The sequence below is a fragment of the Drosophila innubila genome (assembly GCF_004354385.1).
Source record: "Drosophila innubila isolate TH190305 chromosome 3L unlocalized genomic scaffold, UK_Dinn_1.0 0_D_3L, whole genome shotgun sequence".
Taxonomy (NCBI): Eukaryota; Metazoa; Arthropoda; class Insecta; order Diptera; family Drosophilidae; genus Drosophila; species Drosophila innubila.
This window is the reverse complement of record NW_022995376.1, coordinates 4,235,678-4,250,741: the sequence shown is the minus strand read 5'-3', so window position 1 is coordinate 4,250,741 and position 15,064 is coordinate 4,235,678. Positions and strand designations below refer to the sequence as shown.

The following is a 15,064-nucleotide window of genomic DNA, read 5'->3' as shown; positions in this document are numbered from 1 at the left end:
GTTGTGTGTGTGCCATATCTGTCTTAAATATTGTTTACCATATTATTTTACTTCTTTTTTTTTTTGTTTTTTTTGGGTGGATTTTACAACAAATTTTACAATTTCGTTAAACGCTTTTCGTTTGTATCGCTTTGTTTTCAACAGTTTCTTTTTGTTTGTTTTCTTCATTTCATTTAACCATAATTTTTTTTATTTAAAAATTATGTAGTTAATTTATTAATAATATAAATGTTTTAGACATTGATTTGGAATGCTTCCCGCTGTAGTTTCTGATTGGCACGCATACGTGGCGACGTTTGTGTCTTCGTCTTGTCGTTGGCATCCGAAAAACGAGCTGGTGGATTTATGTGGTCCTGATAGTTTGGTGGATAGTTGGATATGCTAAACGTACAGGGTTCTAATTATGTTTATAGCGACTAACAGTTTAACTATTATATGCTGCCATCACGACTGTCTCATACTGTCCTTACCTAAAAGTAGTCTCTTCATTGTGGCTCGAATAGCCGCTGGAACTGCGTACATGGCGTTTACCGCTTGTGCCCGGTTTACCCGATTTGCGGGCGGCAAACGGGGGCTTCGATTTGCGTGTCATGCTAGTGGGCGTGGTCTCCGATGAGGATGATGTCTCATCTTGTGTATCTGCAATTAAAAAACAATAAAATACAATTGTAAAATATTGGAAAGGTATTTTTACTTAAATATGCTTTATGTATTAAATTTAAATTATTTAAAAATTACTCATTATTAATTTTAAATTGTGGTACAATCAAATTATTAATTTAATTAAAATAAATAAATAAAGTACTCCGCGTATACGTAATATTGGTCAAGCAATGTGGCGTATACGTAATCTCTATGACTTATCATGTTGTGAGCGATATTTAATTACTAATTACTACTAATTACTAATTATAAATTATAGTCCCAAATTAAATTATTAATTTAACTGACATAAATAAATAAAATTCTCCGCGTATACGTAATACTTGTCATGCAATGTGGCGTATACGTAATCTCTATGACTTATCACGTTGTGAGCGATATTTAATTACTTATTACTAATTTTAGATTATAGTACCGAATTAAATTATTAATTTAACTGAAATAAATAAATAAAATACTCCGCGTATACGTAATATTTGTCATGCAATGCGGCGTATACGTAATGTCTATGACTTACCACGTGTTGCGCGATATTTGGCCGAGTTAAGAGCGCGTGCAGACACATCATTGTCGGACTCGGAGCCGAGTGTGTCATATTCTGTAATTGGTATGTGAAGCGTTAGGATTTTCCTAACTTCGGAATCTGTTGAACCTGGATTGTCCGATTCTAAAAAGTTTAATACGATTCGATGTTTTTTTTTTTTTTTTTTTGGTTTTGGATGAAGTTTTGAATGTGAATGTTAGTTGTTTATATTGATTGATTGAAGTAATGTGAACGTTATACATATTTGTTGGAAATTATAAAGTGGATGTGGTTGGAAAATGGAGCGGGATTAAAGCGACATCATGAGATGTGAGCAAAAAAAATTAGCAAATTTTGCTTAAAGCTACAGTTTACGGGGAGATCTTAAATGGAAACGATAATAAACGATGATAATTATATATCGGCTATAGCTACCTTGGCTTTCCGAGTGCGGATCACGTAGTCTGCCCACTTTTCGTCGCACCTTGGTGTATTCCGGTTCCTTGGACTGTTTGCCGAAGAAGAAATGTAATAAATTTCTTTCAAAAATATTACGTATACGCCTTGACTTACATGATAGCTCTCCGGCTTGACATCGTGATAGACAAAGGAGCCGCGCACCGAGTGATAGGGACCGCTATAAACATTTCCACTGTAGGAGCTTTCACTGTACGTTTGCTTATTCAGCTGAAATGTGGCATATGGACAAATGTCCTCGATGTACTCGTTGCCCTCGGCTTTGCCAAAGCTGCCCGAATCGTTGGAATTGGAGCCACGTGGCGCTGAATTCGATGGATTACAGCGCACGGCCAAATATTGTTGATCCCGATTCTGTTTGTTTTGTAGATTGGCCAGCGACGGGGATTCCGACATCGAGGAGCTCGCCAGACGCGCCTGATTGCTCAGCTCTGCAAATGTTGGAGTAGGTTTTGGTTTAAATATTCAGATCCGAACTTATTTAAGCCGAAAATACTGCAACTGTTGGTTATAGCTTAAGCCTAACCATTTCAAGCGAAATATGTATTAAATTAGATGGTGATTAATTTCATTCAAATAATAATTGAACTGTAGTGTGAATTGAAAGTGAACAGTGTTGATGAAAAAATTTGAATATTTAACTGAATTTAATTTTAAAGCAGAATCAAAGTAGAGACCAGATAGTGATCAAAGTTTTGGCAAAGTTATGGCTGTTTGAAGTTTGAGATAAAGTGTCAAGGGGTGTAGGTATGGAAAAAATTCACAGTGATGACCAAAAAATGAAATTTTTTAAGTTAGTAAAATTTTGATGCAGAATAAATATAGAGGCCAAATATTGATCAAAATGATATTCCGCATGAAAATCGGACAAGTTTTGGCAAAGTTATGGCTGTTTGAAGTTTGAGATAAAGTGTCAAGGGGTAGGTATGGAAAAAATTCACAGTGATGACCAAAAATGAAATTTTTTAAGTGTATAATATTTTGATGCAGAATCAATTAAGAGGCCAAATATTGATCAAAATGATATTCCGCATGAAAATCGGTCAAGTTTTGGCAACGTTATGGCTGTTTGAAGTTTGAGATAAAGTGTCAAGGGGTAGGTATGGAAAAAATTCACAGTGATGACCAAAAATGAAATTTTTTAAGTGTATAATATTTTGATGCAGAATCAATTTATAGGCCAAATAATGATCAAAATGGTATTCCGCATGAAAATCGGACAAGTTTTGGTAAAGTTATGGCTGTTTGAAGTTTGAGATAAAGTGTCAAGGGGTGTAGGTATGGAAAAAATTCACAGTGATGACCAAAAATGAAATTTTTTAAGTGTATAATATTTTGATGCAGAATCAATTAAGAGGCCAAATATTGATCAAAATGATATTCCGCATGAAAATCGGTCAAGTTTTGGCAAAGTTATGGCTGTTTGAAGTTTGAGATAAAGTGTCAAGGGGTATGTATGGAAAAAATTCACAGTGATGACCAAAAATGAAATTTTTTAAGTGTATAATGTTTTGATGCAGAATCAATTTATAGACCAAATAATGATCAAAATGGTATTCCGCATGAAAATCGGTCATGTTTTGGCCAAGTTATGACAGCTTGAATATTTTCTATAAAGTGAGAAAATTCCCCAAGATTACTTACTGCGTTTGCGCAAGAACAAGGCGGCGGCAATCAGCGCAAGGAGCATCAGCAAGGAGACGCAGATGGGCAGGAGCAGCTTAAAGTTGGCATAGAAGGGCAGATCACTCATGTGGGAAATGGGCGTGGAGTGATCATTGCTATAGAGAACTGTAAAAGCGGAAGAAATTATATTATCCACAGATTGGTTAATCTCTTTCTGGACTTACCGCCCTGCGGGGAGAGTGTGGTAAAGTTGTACACCGAAGTTGTGGAGCCGGCATTATTGTGGGCCGTCACCTTGATCTGATATTTGGTGCCTGGAATCAAATCGCTGACCGTGTAAATGCGCTCGGTGGGAGCAATGTGATTGGAGATGACATTCCAGGTGGAACGGCCATAGACACGGGACTCGATCATGAAGTAGAGTATGCCACAGCCACCATCGCCCCAGGAGTCCAGCCAGCAGGTGACGCTCGTCGAGTTGTTGGTGATCATCTGGGAATGTTTGGGTTGCACGGGAGGATTACCCTTCGTATAGGAGTTGACAATGTCACAGGGCAGTCCGGTGCCAATCTTATTATACGCCGTAATGTACAGTTGATAGCGTGTGCCGCACCACAGATTGCTGAGCAGATGCGAGTTCGTCTTGGCGTCCACCTGCAGCTCCTCCCAATCGCCATTGTCGCGCTTGTAGTTGATGACATAGCCCAGAATGGGACTGCCACCATGACTATTGTCCAGCCACTCCAGATGCAGACTGTCCGTGTACGTATTGACCACTGTGAGATTGGGTGCCTCCGGCGGCACCTTCACCACAATGTTGTAGACAATCTCATCCTTGCCCCAGGTGTTCTCCACACTGCACGTGTAATTTCCCGCATCACTCGCCTGACACTCCCGCATATAGAGTGTGCCATTCTTGGCAATGGTCTTCCTGGCACTCGTCTCCATGTTGTGGCCATCCTGGCGCCAAATTGTCACCGGAGCAGGTGCACCCACTTTGCGACAGGGCAGCTCCAGGTGCTCCTTCCAGGGTGTGACAATGCGCTGACTGAAGGACACAATGCGTGCTGGCACCTTATTATTCGGCGGCACTGTCACCACCTGCGTCTTCTCCCCCTCGCCCATCTTCGTGGAGGCAGTCAGCCAGAACTGATAGGTCGCCGACTCCTGGGTGCGCACCGTCTCATGCATTTCCACATAAGGTCCCAGCAGTCGCTTGTGTGTGCCCTCCTCGCGTCCACCCTCCAGCATGGACATGTAGAAGGTGTAACCCGTCTGAGGAATATGATAAATAAGGCGCAGTTTAGTGATGGTTATTGATAAGCTAATATCCTTTATTTGACCTATATATTCGTTGGGTAAAAATTTAATTAACTTCGTTATAAAAATGTTTCTTATAGATCTTGATTTTGATTTTAATGCTAAGGGTCCCCCCTTTGAAATTTGAAATCTCAAGTTTTCACTTTTAATCAACTTCTTATATCATAATTAGTATAAAACAACACTTTAAATTTGATCTGAAGCCTTTCATTTTTCTCTAAAAAATCATGTCAAAATTAAGAAATATTTGAGCAACTTTGAACTGTCATAACTTTGTCAAAATCTAACCGATTTTTAAGAAAAATGTCATTTTAATCATGGTTTGGCCTCTTGCTTCATTCTTGATTCAAATTTTTTTTATTTCGAAAATTTTATTATTTTTCGACTATCATAGCCATAGTTCGATTTTGATGTTAAGGGTACCCCCTTTGGAATTTCGAAAAATCAAAATTTTAAATCTTAAGTTTTCACTTTTAATCAACTTCTTGTATCATAATTAGTATAAAACCACACTTTAAATTTGATTCCTAGACCTTTCATTTTTCTATAAGAAATCAGGCTAAATCAGACAAAAATTTAGACTTGTAAAGTTGCTAGAACCAAAGTCTGCCCAACTTCAAACTCTCATAACTTTGTCAAAGTTAGACCGATTTTTAAATGAAATGTCACTTTGATCATAATTTGGTCTATAAATTCACTTTGTATTCATATTTAATTAATTCTAAAACAAAATTTTTTTTTTATTTCTGGGTATTGGTTTTAATATCAAACCATAGGGTCCCCCTTTGAAATTTCGAAAATTGAAAATTTTAAATTTTAAGTTTTCACTTTTAATCAACTCCTTATATCGCAATTAGCATACAACAACACTTTAAACTTGATTTTGAGACGTTTCATTTTTCTGCAAAAAATCATGTCAAATGTAAACAAAATTTTGACTTTTAAAGTTGTTGGATCCAAAGTTTGATCATATTCATACTACCATAACTTTATCAAAACTAAACCGAATTTCAAGCGGAATGTCATTTTGATCATGGTTTGGCCTCTTAATTCAATCTGCATTCAAATTTTATTATTTGATTAAAATAAATGTTTTCCCTCTGAATCTAGGTATCGAATTTAATGCAAAGGGCATGTTTCTTACTTGAAAATAAAATATGGGAAATTTTAAAATTTGTCAAAACAGTAACTTGACTAACTGTAGATACTCTTTTTATTGCCAATGCCCATCCTATCGTAGGTTTGCTGAATGGATTGGGTGTGTCCAACTGGTGCTGGACTGGAACTACTTACGATGTCACCATTGGGCAGGTCTGGTGGCAGCCAGGATATGATGATTTTGGTGCTCGATGCGGGGATTGCCTTGATTGCTTGCGGCGCCGAGGGCACTACGAAAGAGAAGAAGCAGAAGAAGCAGCAGCAAAGACAAAGGAGAAGAGAGAAGAAGTAGGAGAGATGGAACAACAAACATATAAATAAAAGCAATTGCAATGAAAAACGAAGCTCTGAAATAAATAAAAAGCGCTGCATGAAATTGCAAACGAGGCGACGACGATGACGATGACGATGACGGTGGCGACTCGGCGACTTGCCACAGGGTGTGGAGTGTGGAGAGTGAAGAAAAGGGCTGTGGGGTAAGGGGAAGGGTGGCGGTGCCTCGTTTGCGTTCATTGAACCGCTGCCACTTACCATCCTCATGGGTGCGGCAATAAAATGGTTTGGTTTTCATCCCATCGCCCACTTTAGTGTAAGCCAAAACCCAGACCGTATAGTTGGTATATTTGCGCAGATTCTCAATGGTGACGTATTGATTTGTTGACTTGACAACCTCCGGATCGGTTTCTATAACACAAAGCAGCAACAACAACAGAAAAAATATAAAAGAAACAACAACAATTAGCATTGATTGGCAAGCAACATGAAGACGCTAAAAAGACGCTGGCTAATTAAAAGGAACCATGGCAAAGAGCTCGTTTATTAGCGTTGAACAAGGTGTAAGAGACAGGCATTAATGTAACTCAAGTAAATGGTTATTAAAATGTCAAAGTTGTAACTCGAACTTTCCCTTTAAAAACTGAGTACAAATTAGAAGTCTATTTATTTACAAACAAAATCTATAGTTGGAACAAGTTTATTTTTTCCTTTTTTGTGCACATTTGATTGTCTCATTAAAGCTGTACATTTGTAGCCTGCATAAATTACTATAGGGTCAAAACTAACTAATTAAATTTGTGCACTTGCTGATTTGCCCCAAAAAGTATGCTACGTTTTCCGCCAAGCTGCTTTTTGATTTTAATGCCCTATTAAATACTGTAGTTTATTTTAATAATGACAAAGATTATACAACGCTTATTAAATATAATTTAAAAACAAAAGTTATGAATAATTTGCAGAATTTTAAAGCATTTATGATTTATTTAAAAATTTCCAAATATTTTCTTTGGCCTTCAGCTGCTGCGAGTCGCAATGAAACCAATTGAAATTCAGATGCTTTGCGTATTTGCGTTGTGCAGGTTAATGGGTTAATGGCATTGCATAATTGCGCTGAAATTCGCCAATACCAATCCTCAATCCCCAATTCCATTGCCATTCCCATTGCCATTCCCATTGCTCCATCAGCAAACTCAATCCCAATGCCGCTAAAGTAATTTGCGAGGCAAACAATTCGGTATCCAGAGATACGCAGCAATTGCAGAGAGACAGACAGACGGACAGACAGACAGACAGACGGACAGACAGACAGACAAGTGGGTTAAGAGAGAGGGGGGAAAGTGACTGCTGTTGAAGGACTTACCGTAAAGCTCATCGACCGATATGTAAAACACTTTGTAGCCCTTGATTTTGCCATTTTGTCCGTCAATATCCGGCGGTGACCAGGTGATATAAATCGATGTGGAGCCAAGCACATCGCATTGCGGCGATTCTGGCGGCGATGAGGGTACTGTGAGAGCAAGAGAGAGGTGAAAGAGAGTGAGCAGGAAAGTTTATTAAACGTTTTTGCCAGACGGCGCCAGTTTGCCACATGCCACATGCCCCATTCCATCGAATTTGTCTGCTTTTCTTCCCCGCACGGACAATTAACAAATCCAATCAATGCAGCTGAGACTCTTGCCACGCCCACTCACCATCCTCCATTGTTTGCACAGCAATTTCCTTGCTGGGCGGCCCGCTGCCTTGGCTCGTATAGGCCTGAACAATCACATGGTATTGGGTGAACTTGTTGAGATTGCCGAGCACCGTCTCGCCACCGAAATGGGAGCGCACCTCCACAGTCTTGAAGCTGAAGCCCTGCGTGGGATTCACCTCCTTGTCCTCGGGCGTCAGCGACATCTGATAGCCCACATAGTAGCCCAGCAATATGCCATTCCAATGATCCCGCTCTGGCGCATCCCACGTCACGGATATCTCCGTGGAACTCTTGGCCTCGGCACGCACCGTGAGCGGTGGTCCCGATGGCACCTCCTCCAGCGTTGTCACCTGCACCACCTCCGAGAACTCGGAGGCACCCAGCTTATTCTCCGCCGACATGCGGATGTGATAGGCCTTTGCCGGACGCAGCTGCTGGATGTTGATCACGGTCTGTGCTCCGCTGATGTCAATGTGCTCCGCATTCTGCCAGATATCTAAATCAGAAGCAGGTAACGTTTACAAATTTTAAATATATTAACTATCAAATAGTGATGTAAATCCAGATCGAGTTTTATATCGAAATAGAAAATCGCCAAAAATAAGTACCGAGTTGTCGATATATCGGAAAATAGCATATCGAGTTGCAAATATCGAGTTATTTAAGAAAAATTTTTTTTTTTATTTGAAAACTTATTTTTCTTGCATGTTTTATTCAAACTTTGTTTGAAACTTTGCAATTTTTATTCAAACTTTGGCAATTTTGTGGGTAATTTATTAAGGTCGTTCAACATAAATTAAACGACCAAACTCAATTTTACAAATGAATTATGATGATTAATCGCCCGTGAGTTGTCGATTTTTCATGGAAATCGATTCAATCAACTCGATAGATCGTCAAAAAAATAGTCGAGTTAAAGTACTCGATAATCGCTTCCGCGAAAATCGAGTTGTCGATATTTCGATATATTTTTACATCACTATCAAATAAATTAATTCTCTTTTTTTAATTGAAATAACTTATCTTTTTTAACGACACAAACATTTTTGAAATAATAATGAACTTGAAATGAATAGGTAATAATCATTTTATAATTCTTTTTTTTAGTTTTATTTATTTTAAACTAAATATAAAAATCATAATTTTATTAAAAACTAAAATCAACTTCAAAATGTTAAACTTAATTTTAGTTCATATTTTCTGCTGTATCTGGTATTTTTTAATTTTTATTTTAAATATTGCATACTAATTTTTATTGTATTTTAAATTTAAAAAAATTCTTAAACTATAAACTTATAAAATATTTAAATATTTGGAATTTTCTGTTATTGGTTGTATGTGTTTATGTATTATGTTTAAATGTTTATGTCTAATAATTTATTTGAAACTATTTGGTATTTGATTTTGAAATTCAACGCACATACCAAGGATAACAAAGCAAACAAAAATATCAAAGGCACTACAATTTATGTCTGAATATTTGAAAGTTATGTTAGATTTTGACTTTTTAATAAAATTTTAAAATTTAATTCTTTTTCAGACTTGATTTTTATACTCTGTGGCTGTTCAACATGGGGAAAAAAGGTATAATCTTTTATTTATAAATTCTAGAAATAAGTTAAATTTAAAAGTAAATATAAAATTGTTTAATGCGTATTGAAAATATAAGTATATCCTGCTCCAAGAAACCCTAACCAAAACTAGTATATTTTAAATATATACCCTTTTATGAAAATCATTTATAACTGATTTAAACAATTTTAGTAGGTCAATTCTAAGAGCTATTCTGGTCCTACTCACCTGAGATCTGCTTGTAGTAGATGTGATACTGCTCGATGGGACTGTTGCCAGCAAAGGGTTGACTCCATGTCAATTGAAGACTTCGCGATTGCTGTGAATTAATTCGCAGATTCTTTGGCTGCTCTGGCACTTCCTGCACAATTAGCTGTATGGACATTTCGTCCTGTCAAAATGCAAAAAGGGTTAAACTTGGTTAAACACTCAAACACTCGAAGGACTTCATTAAACGACGCCTCATTGAAAAGTCCGACAGCGTCAGTTGCTGTTGGCCAATTCAAATTGCCATAAATTAGGGTTAACAACTGTTGCCAGCTGGGGCGGCAATAAGGCGTCATTCGTTTGGGCCAAAAACCGTCACGCCCGTTAACAACTTGCCAACATACGGCAAGGAAGTCTGTTTATGTGTGAGTTTATTTGTTTCTCTCTGTGTGTGTGTGTGTGTGTGTAATACAGGGCTTGGCATGTGTGTTGGTGATCGATCACAGTTATGGATGGTGACTCTTTAACACTGCTTCAATTAGCAACATCGAACTGCATTTCTTAAGCTTTAAGCTTGATAAATTGCATTTACTCTCTACAATTAAGTTTAAGCTTAAGCAAATGATTTAACTGCTTATTGCATACAATATAATTCCCAATTAACAGCTAAAAGCGCTTTTAAATAAATCCCAGGAATATGTATAATTTTAGACAACTTAATTTAGCTACAGTTACAATTTAAAAATATTTTTTATATATTTTACTAAATTAACATATTATTTGAATTGTTTAAGAACACAGCAAAATTTAAAGTTTTTTTTAAATGTTCATATATTTTTCATTTAAAATCTTTAAACTGACCAAATCTTTTGAATAAATTAGTCTGATTTGAAGCATTTTTTAAAATTAAATTTAAGTCTATATTTATTTATTTAATTTATTAAAATTTAAAAATTTTCTTTATTTCTTATGGTCACTCAACATTGGATAAATTAGTCTGATTTGAAGAATTTAAACTGATCAAATATTTTGCATAAATTAGTCTGATTTGAAGCATTTTTTAAAATAAAATTTAAGTTTATATTTATTTATTTAATTTATTAAAATTTAAAAATATTCTTTTTTTCTTATGATCACTCAACATTGGATAAGTTAGTCTGATTTGAAGCATTTAAACTGACCAAATTTTATGCATAAATTAGTCTGACTTAAAGCATTTTTTTAAAATTAATTTTAAATTTATATTTATTTAATAAATTTATTGAAATTTAATAATTTTCTTGTTTTCTTATGATCACTCAACATTTGTATCAAAAGTACAAAAATTTAATCCATTTTATTTAAATTAAGTTTTATATTCTCTCTTCATGAAATACTTTGTCCAACTGACTGACTGATTTAGCATTGTACAGGCCAAACGGTTTGACGTACGAACTTGATACTTGCTACCTTATAAATTGAAGTTTTAAAAAATTTTTACTTTAGTTTCAATTTGTTTTTGTTTAGAAACGCCAGCTAGAAATGTAGTTTCATTGATTTTTTTACTTGAATATTAAACAGATTTGGCTAGCAAAAGTATCTTTAAGTTTTATATAAGCTCTATTTGCTGTTTTTCGAACTCGTATTTCTCTTACACAGCGATTTTTCTTATTAGTAAATTAATTGAATTTCCTATATCGTTAGTTAAGCTTATTTTTGGAAATATGCTAAATATCTTTTGAACTTATGTCTTAAATTTCATGTTTTTCTGCCGCCCTGGTAAAAGTGCTGTATTTGTGTGTGTGTCTGTATTTGTGTGTGTGTTTGTATCTGTGTGTGTGTGTTTTGTGTTGTGGTAGAAAAGTGTCAGCATGCTCTTACCTGTCCAAATGCATTGTTGGCCTGACAGATATAAATGCCAGTATCCTGGCGATATGTGTGCGAAATGCCCAATTCGGAGACCATGCCGTCGTCGAGCACTTGATCTCTTATTGTGTAGCTGTGAGTGTGTGTGTGTGTGTGTGTGTGTGTGTGTGTGAGTGTGTGATTTATATGCAAGTAAATGCATTTAAGAGATACAAGATACACACACGTCGACATGCAAAACGACGATGGCGATGTCGAGATACGGATACGAATACGAGAATACGGGGAATACGAGAATACGAATACGTTTGCGTTTACGGATACAGATACGTGGATACGTGGATACGTAGATACGTAGATACGGATACGTGTTTGCGCAACGTGAGCGACGCAATGCAATTTTATAACAATGTTTTTCACGTTGCAGCAGCAGCAGTTGTTGTTGTTGTAGTTGTTGTTGTTGTAGTTGTAGTTTGTTGACAAAGACGAAGACGAACGAGGCCAACACACACAAACACACAAGTGAAGTACGTGTGTGTATGTGTGTGAGCAAATGGCAAAAATAAATAAAACGCGTGTTGCATTCAGTTTGTTTTTTGGCCAGCGCAGAGAAAGTGCGAAAGAGAGAGGGGAAGAGAAAGCCGAAAATACACATACATTAAAATACTTACAAGTGGAAAATACTTAAATACTAAAATACTATTTAGTATTTGGCACACAAACAAATAAAATACAACTCGAGCAGCTTTTACTACTACCCAAAATAGAAAATTGCAATTGAAAAAAACCTTGATAACTTTTGCGTGGCATATACAAAATATTAGTATTTTTATTTTTTTTTTTTTTTTGGCATAACTGTAAAACTGATTGCCTTGACTGGCAAATTGAATGCAGTCTGGGGAGCTAAGCATCAGCTAGGATTTGCCACGCCCCCCTTTTCAGCCCGCTCACTTGACTATTTGCACAGCTGTTTTAATTAAAAGCAATTTGCAACATGCAATCGACTTGGAATTGATTTCAACAGTTATATACACCCCAAGGCATTTGAATAGAAACACATTTGGTTCACATGAAAATTTAAACAAAATTTTGTGTTTAAATAAAAAGCAACAAAAAAGTATTCACATATATAAATATCATAAATAAAAAATTGATTTGCATGTTAAAATAATATTTCTTGTTGGAGTAAATAATAAAACTAAAGAAAATATTCTTTAAGTATACCAAATATAATTTTTATAGTTTTAAAAACTTAGCTAGACAAGAAATATTATTTTGTACACTTAATTCTTTTTTAGCTGAGTTTTTAAAACTATAAAAATTATGTTTGGTATCTTTAAAGATTCTCTTTTTTTCAACACTCACTACAATTTGATAAATTACGCTTTCTATTAGTAAAATTACCGGGAAACGTTTAAAGAATATTTGCAATTGATTATCTAATATCAATTAGATAGTTATAAGTTATTTTTTAGGCAATATTTCTATACATATTGTTTTAAATATATATAAAACAAACTAGTTAAGTAATTAAAAAATTTTATGGATCTTAAACTTTAGAAATCGAAATGTTTTTAGTTATTGAAAAGTGTTAGACTGAGAAGTGTAAGACTGAAAAGTCTAAGTGTTAGACTGAGGAAACATGGAATAACATATAAAATCGCTCATATAGTATTGAATTGTATAGTTAGTAGTAAAATTAATATTTGGGAATTTTTTAAGACTTTTTTTCTCTAACACAACGTTATTTTTTTTTAGATTATGACTGTTGGAAAAATTAAGACAAGAAAAATATAATTTCTGTAGTGAATTTTTCTAAGTAAACTCATATAATCGGGTTTTTAATTCTGAGTAATAAATATTTAAGGCTTTGTCAACAAATGAGGAAGAATATACATAAAAAAATGTATTAATTGTTAAATAAAATAAAAAATGTGAAATGTAAAAAATGTTTTTCCATTGAAATGCAAGTGTTTCTAGGCAAGTGCCGTGGAGTGTATAGTCAGACATATAGAGAGTGTAATAGAGGCAGGATTGGGGCAGGTGGACTTACCGTGAATCCAGCGACTCGTCAAGATACTGTTGCGTTGCCTGTATCTTCCATTTGAAGTCAATTGGATTGTCGCCCTGAACATTGCACTGCACATGGACCTGTTTGCCTTTGGCCACCGAGATTTGTTTCGTTTTCGTTGGGAAATGTGCGGGCACTGTAAGAGCAGAAGAAGAAGGTGGAGAAAGAGAGAAGAGACATGGCTTGTGGCATTAATAACTGTATTCAAAGCGACAGAGATAGAGAGAGAGAGCGACCGAATACACACCATTGCTGACACCGGAGCCAATATTGTTTTTGGCCTCGCACAGAAAATGTCCCTGGGACTCCTTGCTGATCTTCTTGAAGTAGATGGTGCCATTGGGAAATAGTTGAACGGTGGGCTCATATAGAAAATCCTTGTACTCCCCCGGCGTCGGTCCGATGGCCTTTTTCCATGTGATGGTCGGTTTTGGATAGCCAGCGGATTGGCAATGCAGCAGGACATCGGTGCCGGACTGTGCACTCGAATCCTTTGGCTCCAATATCCATTTGGGTGGCACATTCACAGTCAGCGGCACTGTAAATCTCTCCGTGCCCGCCACATTGCTGGCAATGCACGTATAGTTGCCGGAATGATCCGAGGCAATGTGTTCGATGACCAAACTGGCCGAATATTCATCCAGGCGGCGTATAACCTCATTGCTGTATGCCACAGAGAGAGACAGAGAGAGAGAGAAAGAGAGAGAGACAAGTTAATACTGCGGAATTGTGGCATTAATTGGAATCTGTCGCTCTCAGCTCACCCGGTGCCTATGAGCGGTTTGCCATTGCGCTCCCAGCGAAAGCTGACCGGTAAATCACCCTCAAGGATCTGACAGGATATGGCCGCTCGCATTCCCTCGCGCAGCATATTCGTCATGGCCTGAATGGGCATGATTTTTGGCGGCACTGTAAATGATGAATATTGTACGATGAGCTTAGAGATGGACATCAATATAAGAATATCGATACAGAGAAACGATATTTAGTCTAAGAACAAAATGGTATTTAATATGTATGCTTAAACGATCTATAATTTGATATATAGAACAATAATTTTTAGCGAAATTTTTGTTCGTTGAAAATATTATATTTTCAGTGAATTTTTTATATTTAACAAAATGGCTTCTTTGTCAAAATTGTCGCTTTTATACAAATAAAAATATCTTTGTAAATTTTTTATAAAAAAAAGCTTCATAGTTTAGTGAAAAAAAAATTAAGTTATATTTAATATATAGACAAAATCGATTTATTTAAACTATAGCTGAAAAAAATTTTTTTTAAAGATATTTTTGCATTGTTAAAAAATTTTATATCATTTAGAAACGAGCTTCTATTTTTAGACAAAATTAAAACGGTTCGTTCTGCACTAATAAAAAATCTTTGTTTTCTACTCATTTAAAAAAAATTCTTAGTTCTGTAAAAAAAATATTTATTAAGTAAAATTTTAAGCTAATTTTGCTATTTTAAAAAGCTTTACTTTATGTGCTTGCTTTTTTTCAAGTAAAATGTTTTTTAGTTAAACTTGTTCTTTTAAAACTGATAAGAAAAACTTTGTTTTTTACTCAATTCTATTCGACCGAAGAATAACCAACCGATCTTTTTTATCAGTGTAGTTTTCTTTAATTAGTCT

The 15,064-nt window shown here is 35.6% G+C and overlaps 1 protein-coding gene across 2 annotated transcripts in view; it reads right to left on the bottom strand.

Annotated features, from left to right (window-relative positions):
- Nucleotides 1-168: 168 nt before the first annotated feature.
- Nucleotides 169-15,064, bottom strand: part of LOC117788765 (Down syndrome cell adhesion molecule-like protein Dscam2) — a 45,288-nt gene continuing 30,392 nt past the window's right edge. Inside the window, exons 14-29 of one of the 2 annotated variants that reach the window (XM_034627627.1) lie at nucleotides 14,196-14,340; nucleotides 13,679-14,094; nucleotides 13,414-13,567; nucleotides 11,376-11,493; nucleotides 9,537-9,699; nucleotides 7,735-8,232; nucleotides 7,404-7,550; nucleotides 6,299-6,451; nucleotides 5,903-5,997; nucleotides 3,514-4,564; nucleotides 3,308-3,454; nucleotides 1,760-2,094; nucleotides 1,622-1,694; nucleotides 1,181-1,330; nucleotides 471-639; nucleotides 169-381 (exon numbers count right to left, since the gene is read on the bottom strand). In XM_034627627.1, the coding sequence (XP_034483518.1) occupies nucleotides 234-381; nucleotides 471-639; nucleotides 1,181-1,330; nucleotides 1,622-1,694; nucleotides 1,760-2,094; nucleotides 3,308-3,454; nucleotides 3,514-4,564; nucleotides 5,903-5,997; nucleotides 6,299-6,451; nucleotides 7,404-7,550; nucleotides 7,735-8,232; nucleotides 9,537-9,699; nucleotides 11,376-11,493; nucleotides 13,414-13,567; nucleotides 13,679-14,094; nucleotides 14,196-14,340 (3,962 nt within the window). In that variant the 3' untranslated portion in view covers nucleotides 169-233. The remainder of the gene's footprint in view (nucleotides 382-470; nucleotides 640-1,180; nucleotides 1,331-1,621; nucleotides 1,695-1,759; nucleotides 2,095-3,307; nucleotides 3,455-3,513; nucleotides 4,565-5,902; nucleotides 5,998-6,298; nucleotides 6,452-7,403; nucleotides 7,551-7,734; nucleotides 8,233-9,536; nucleotides 9,700-11,375; nucleotides 11,494-13,413; nucleotides 13,568-13,678; nucleotides 14,095-14,195; nucleotides 14,341-15,064) is intronic. The other variant, XM_034627628.1, reaches the window with a different exon arrangement.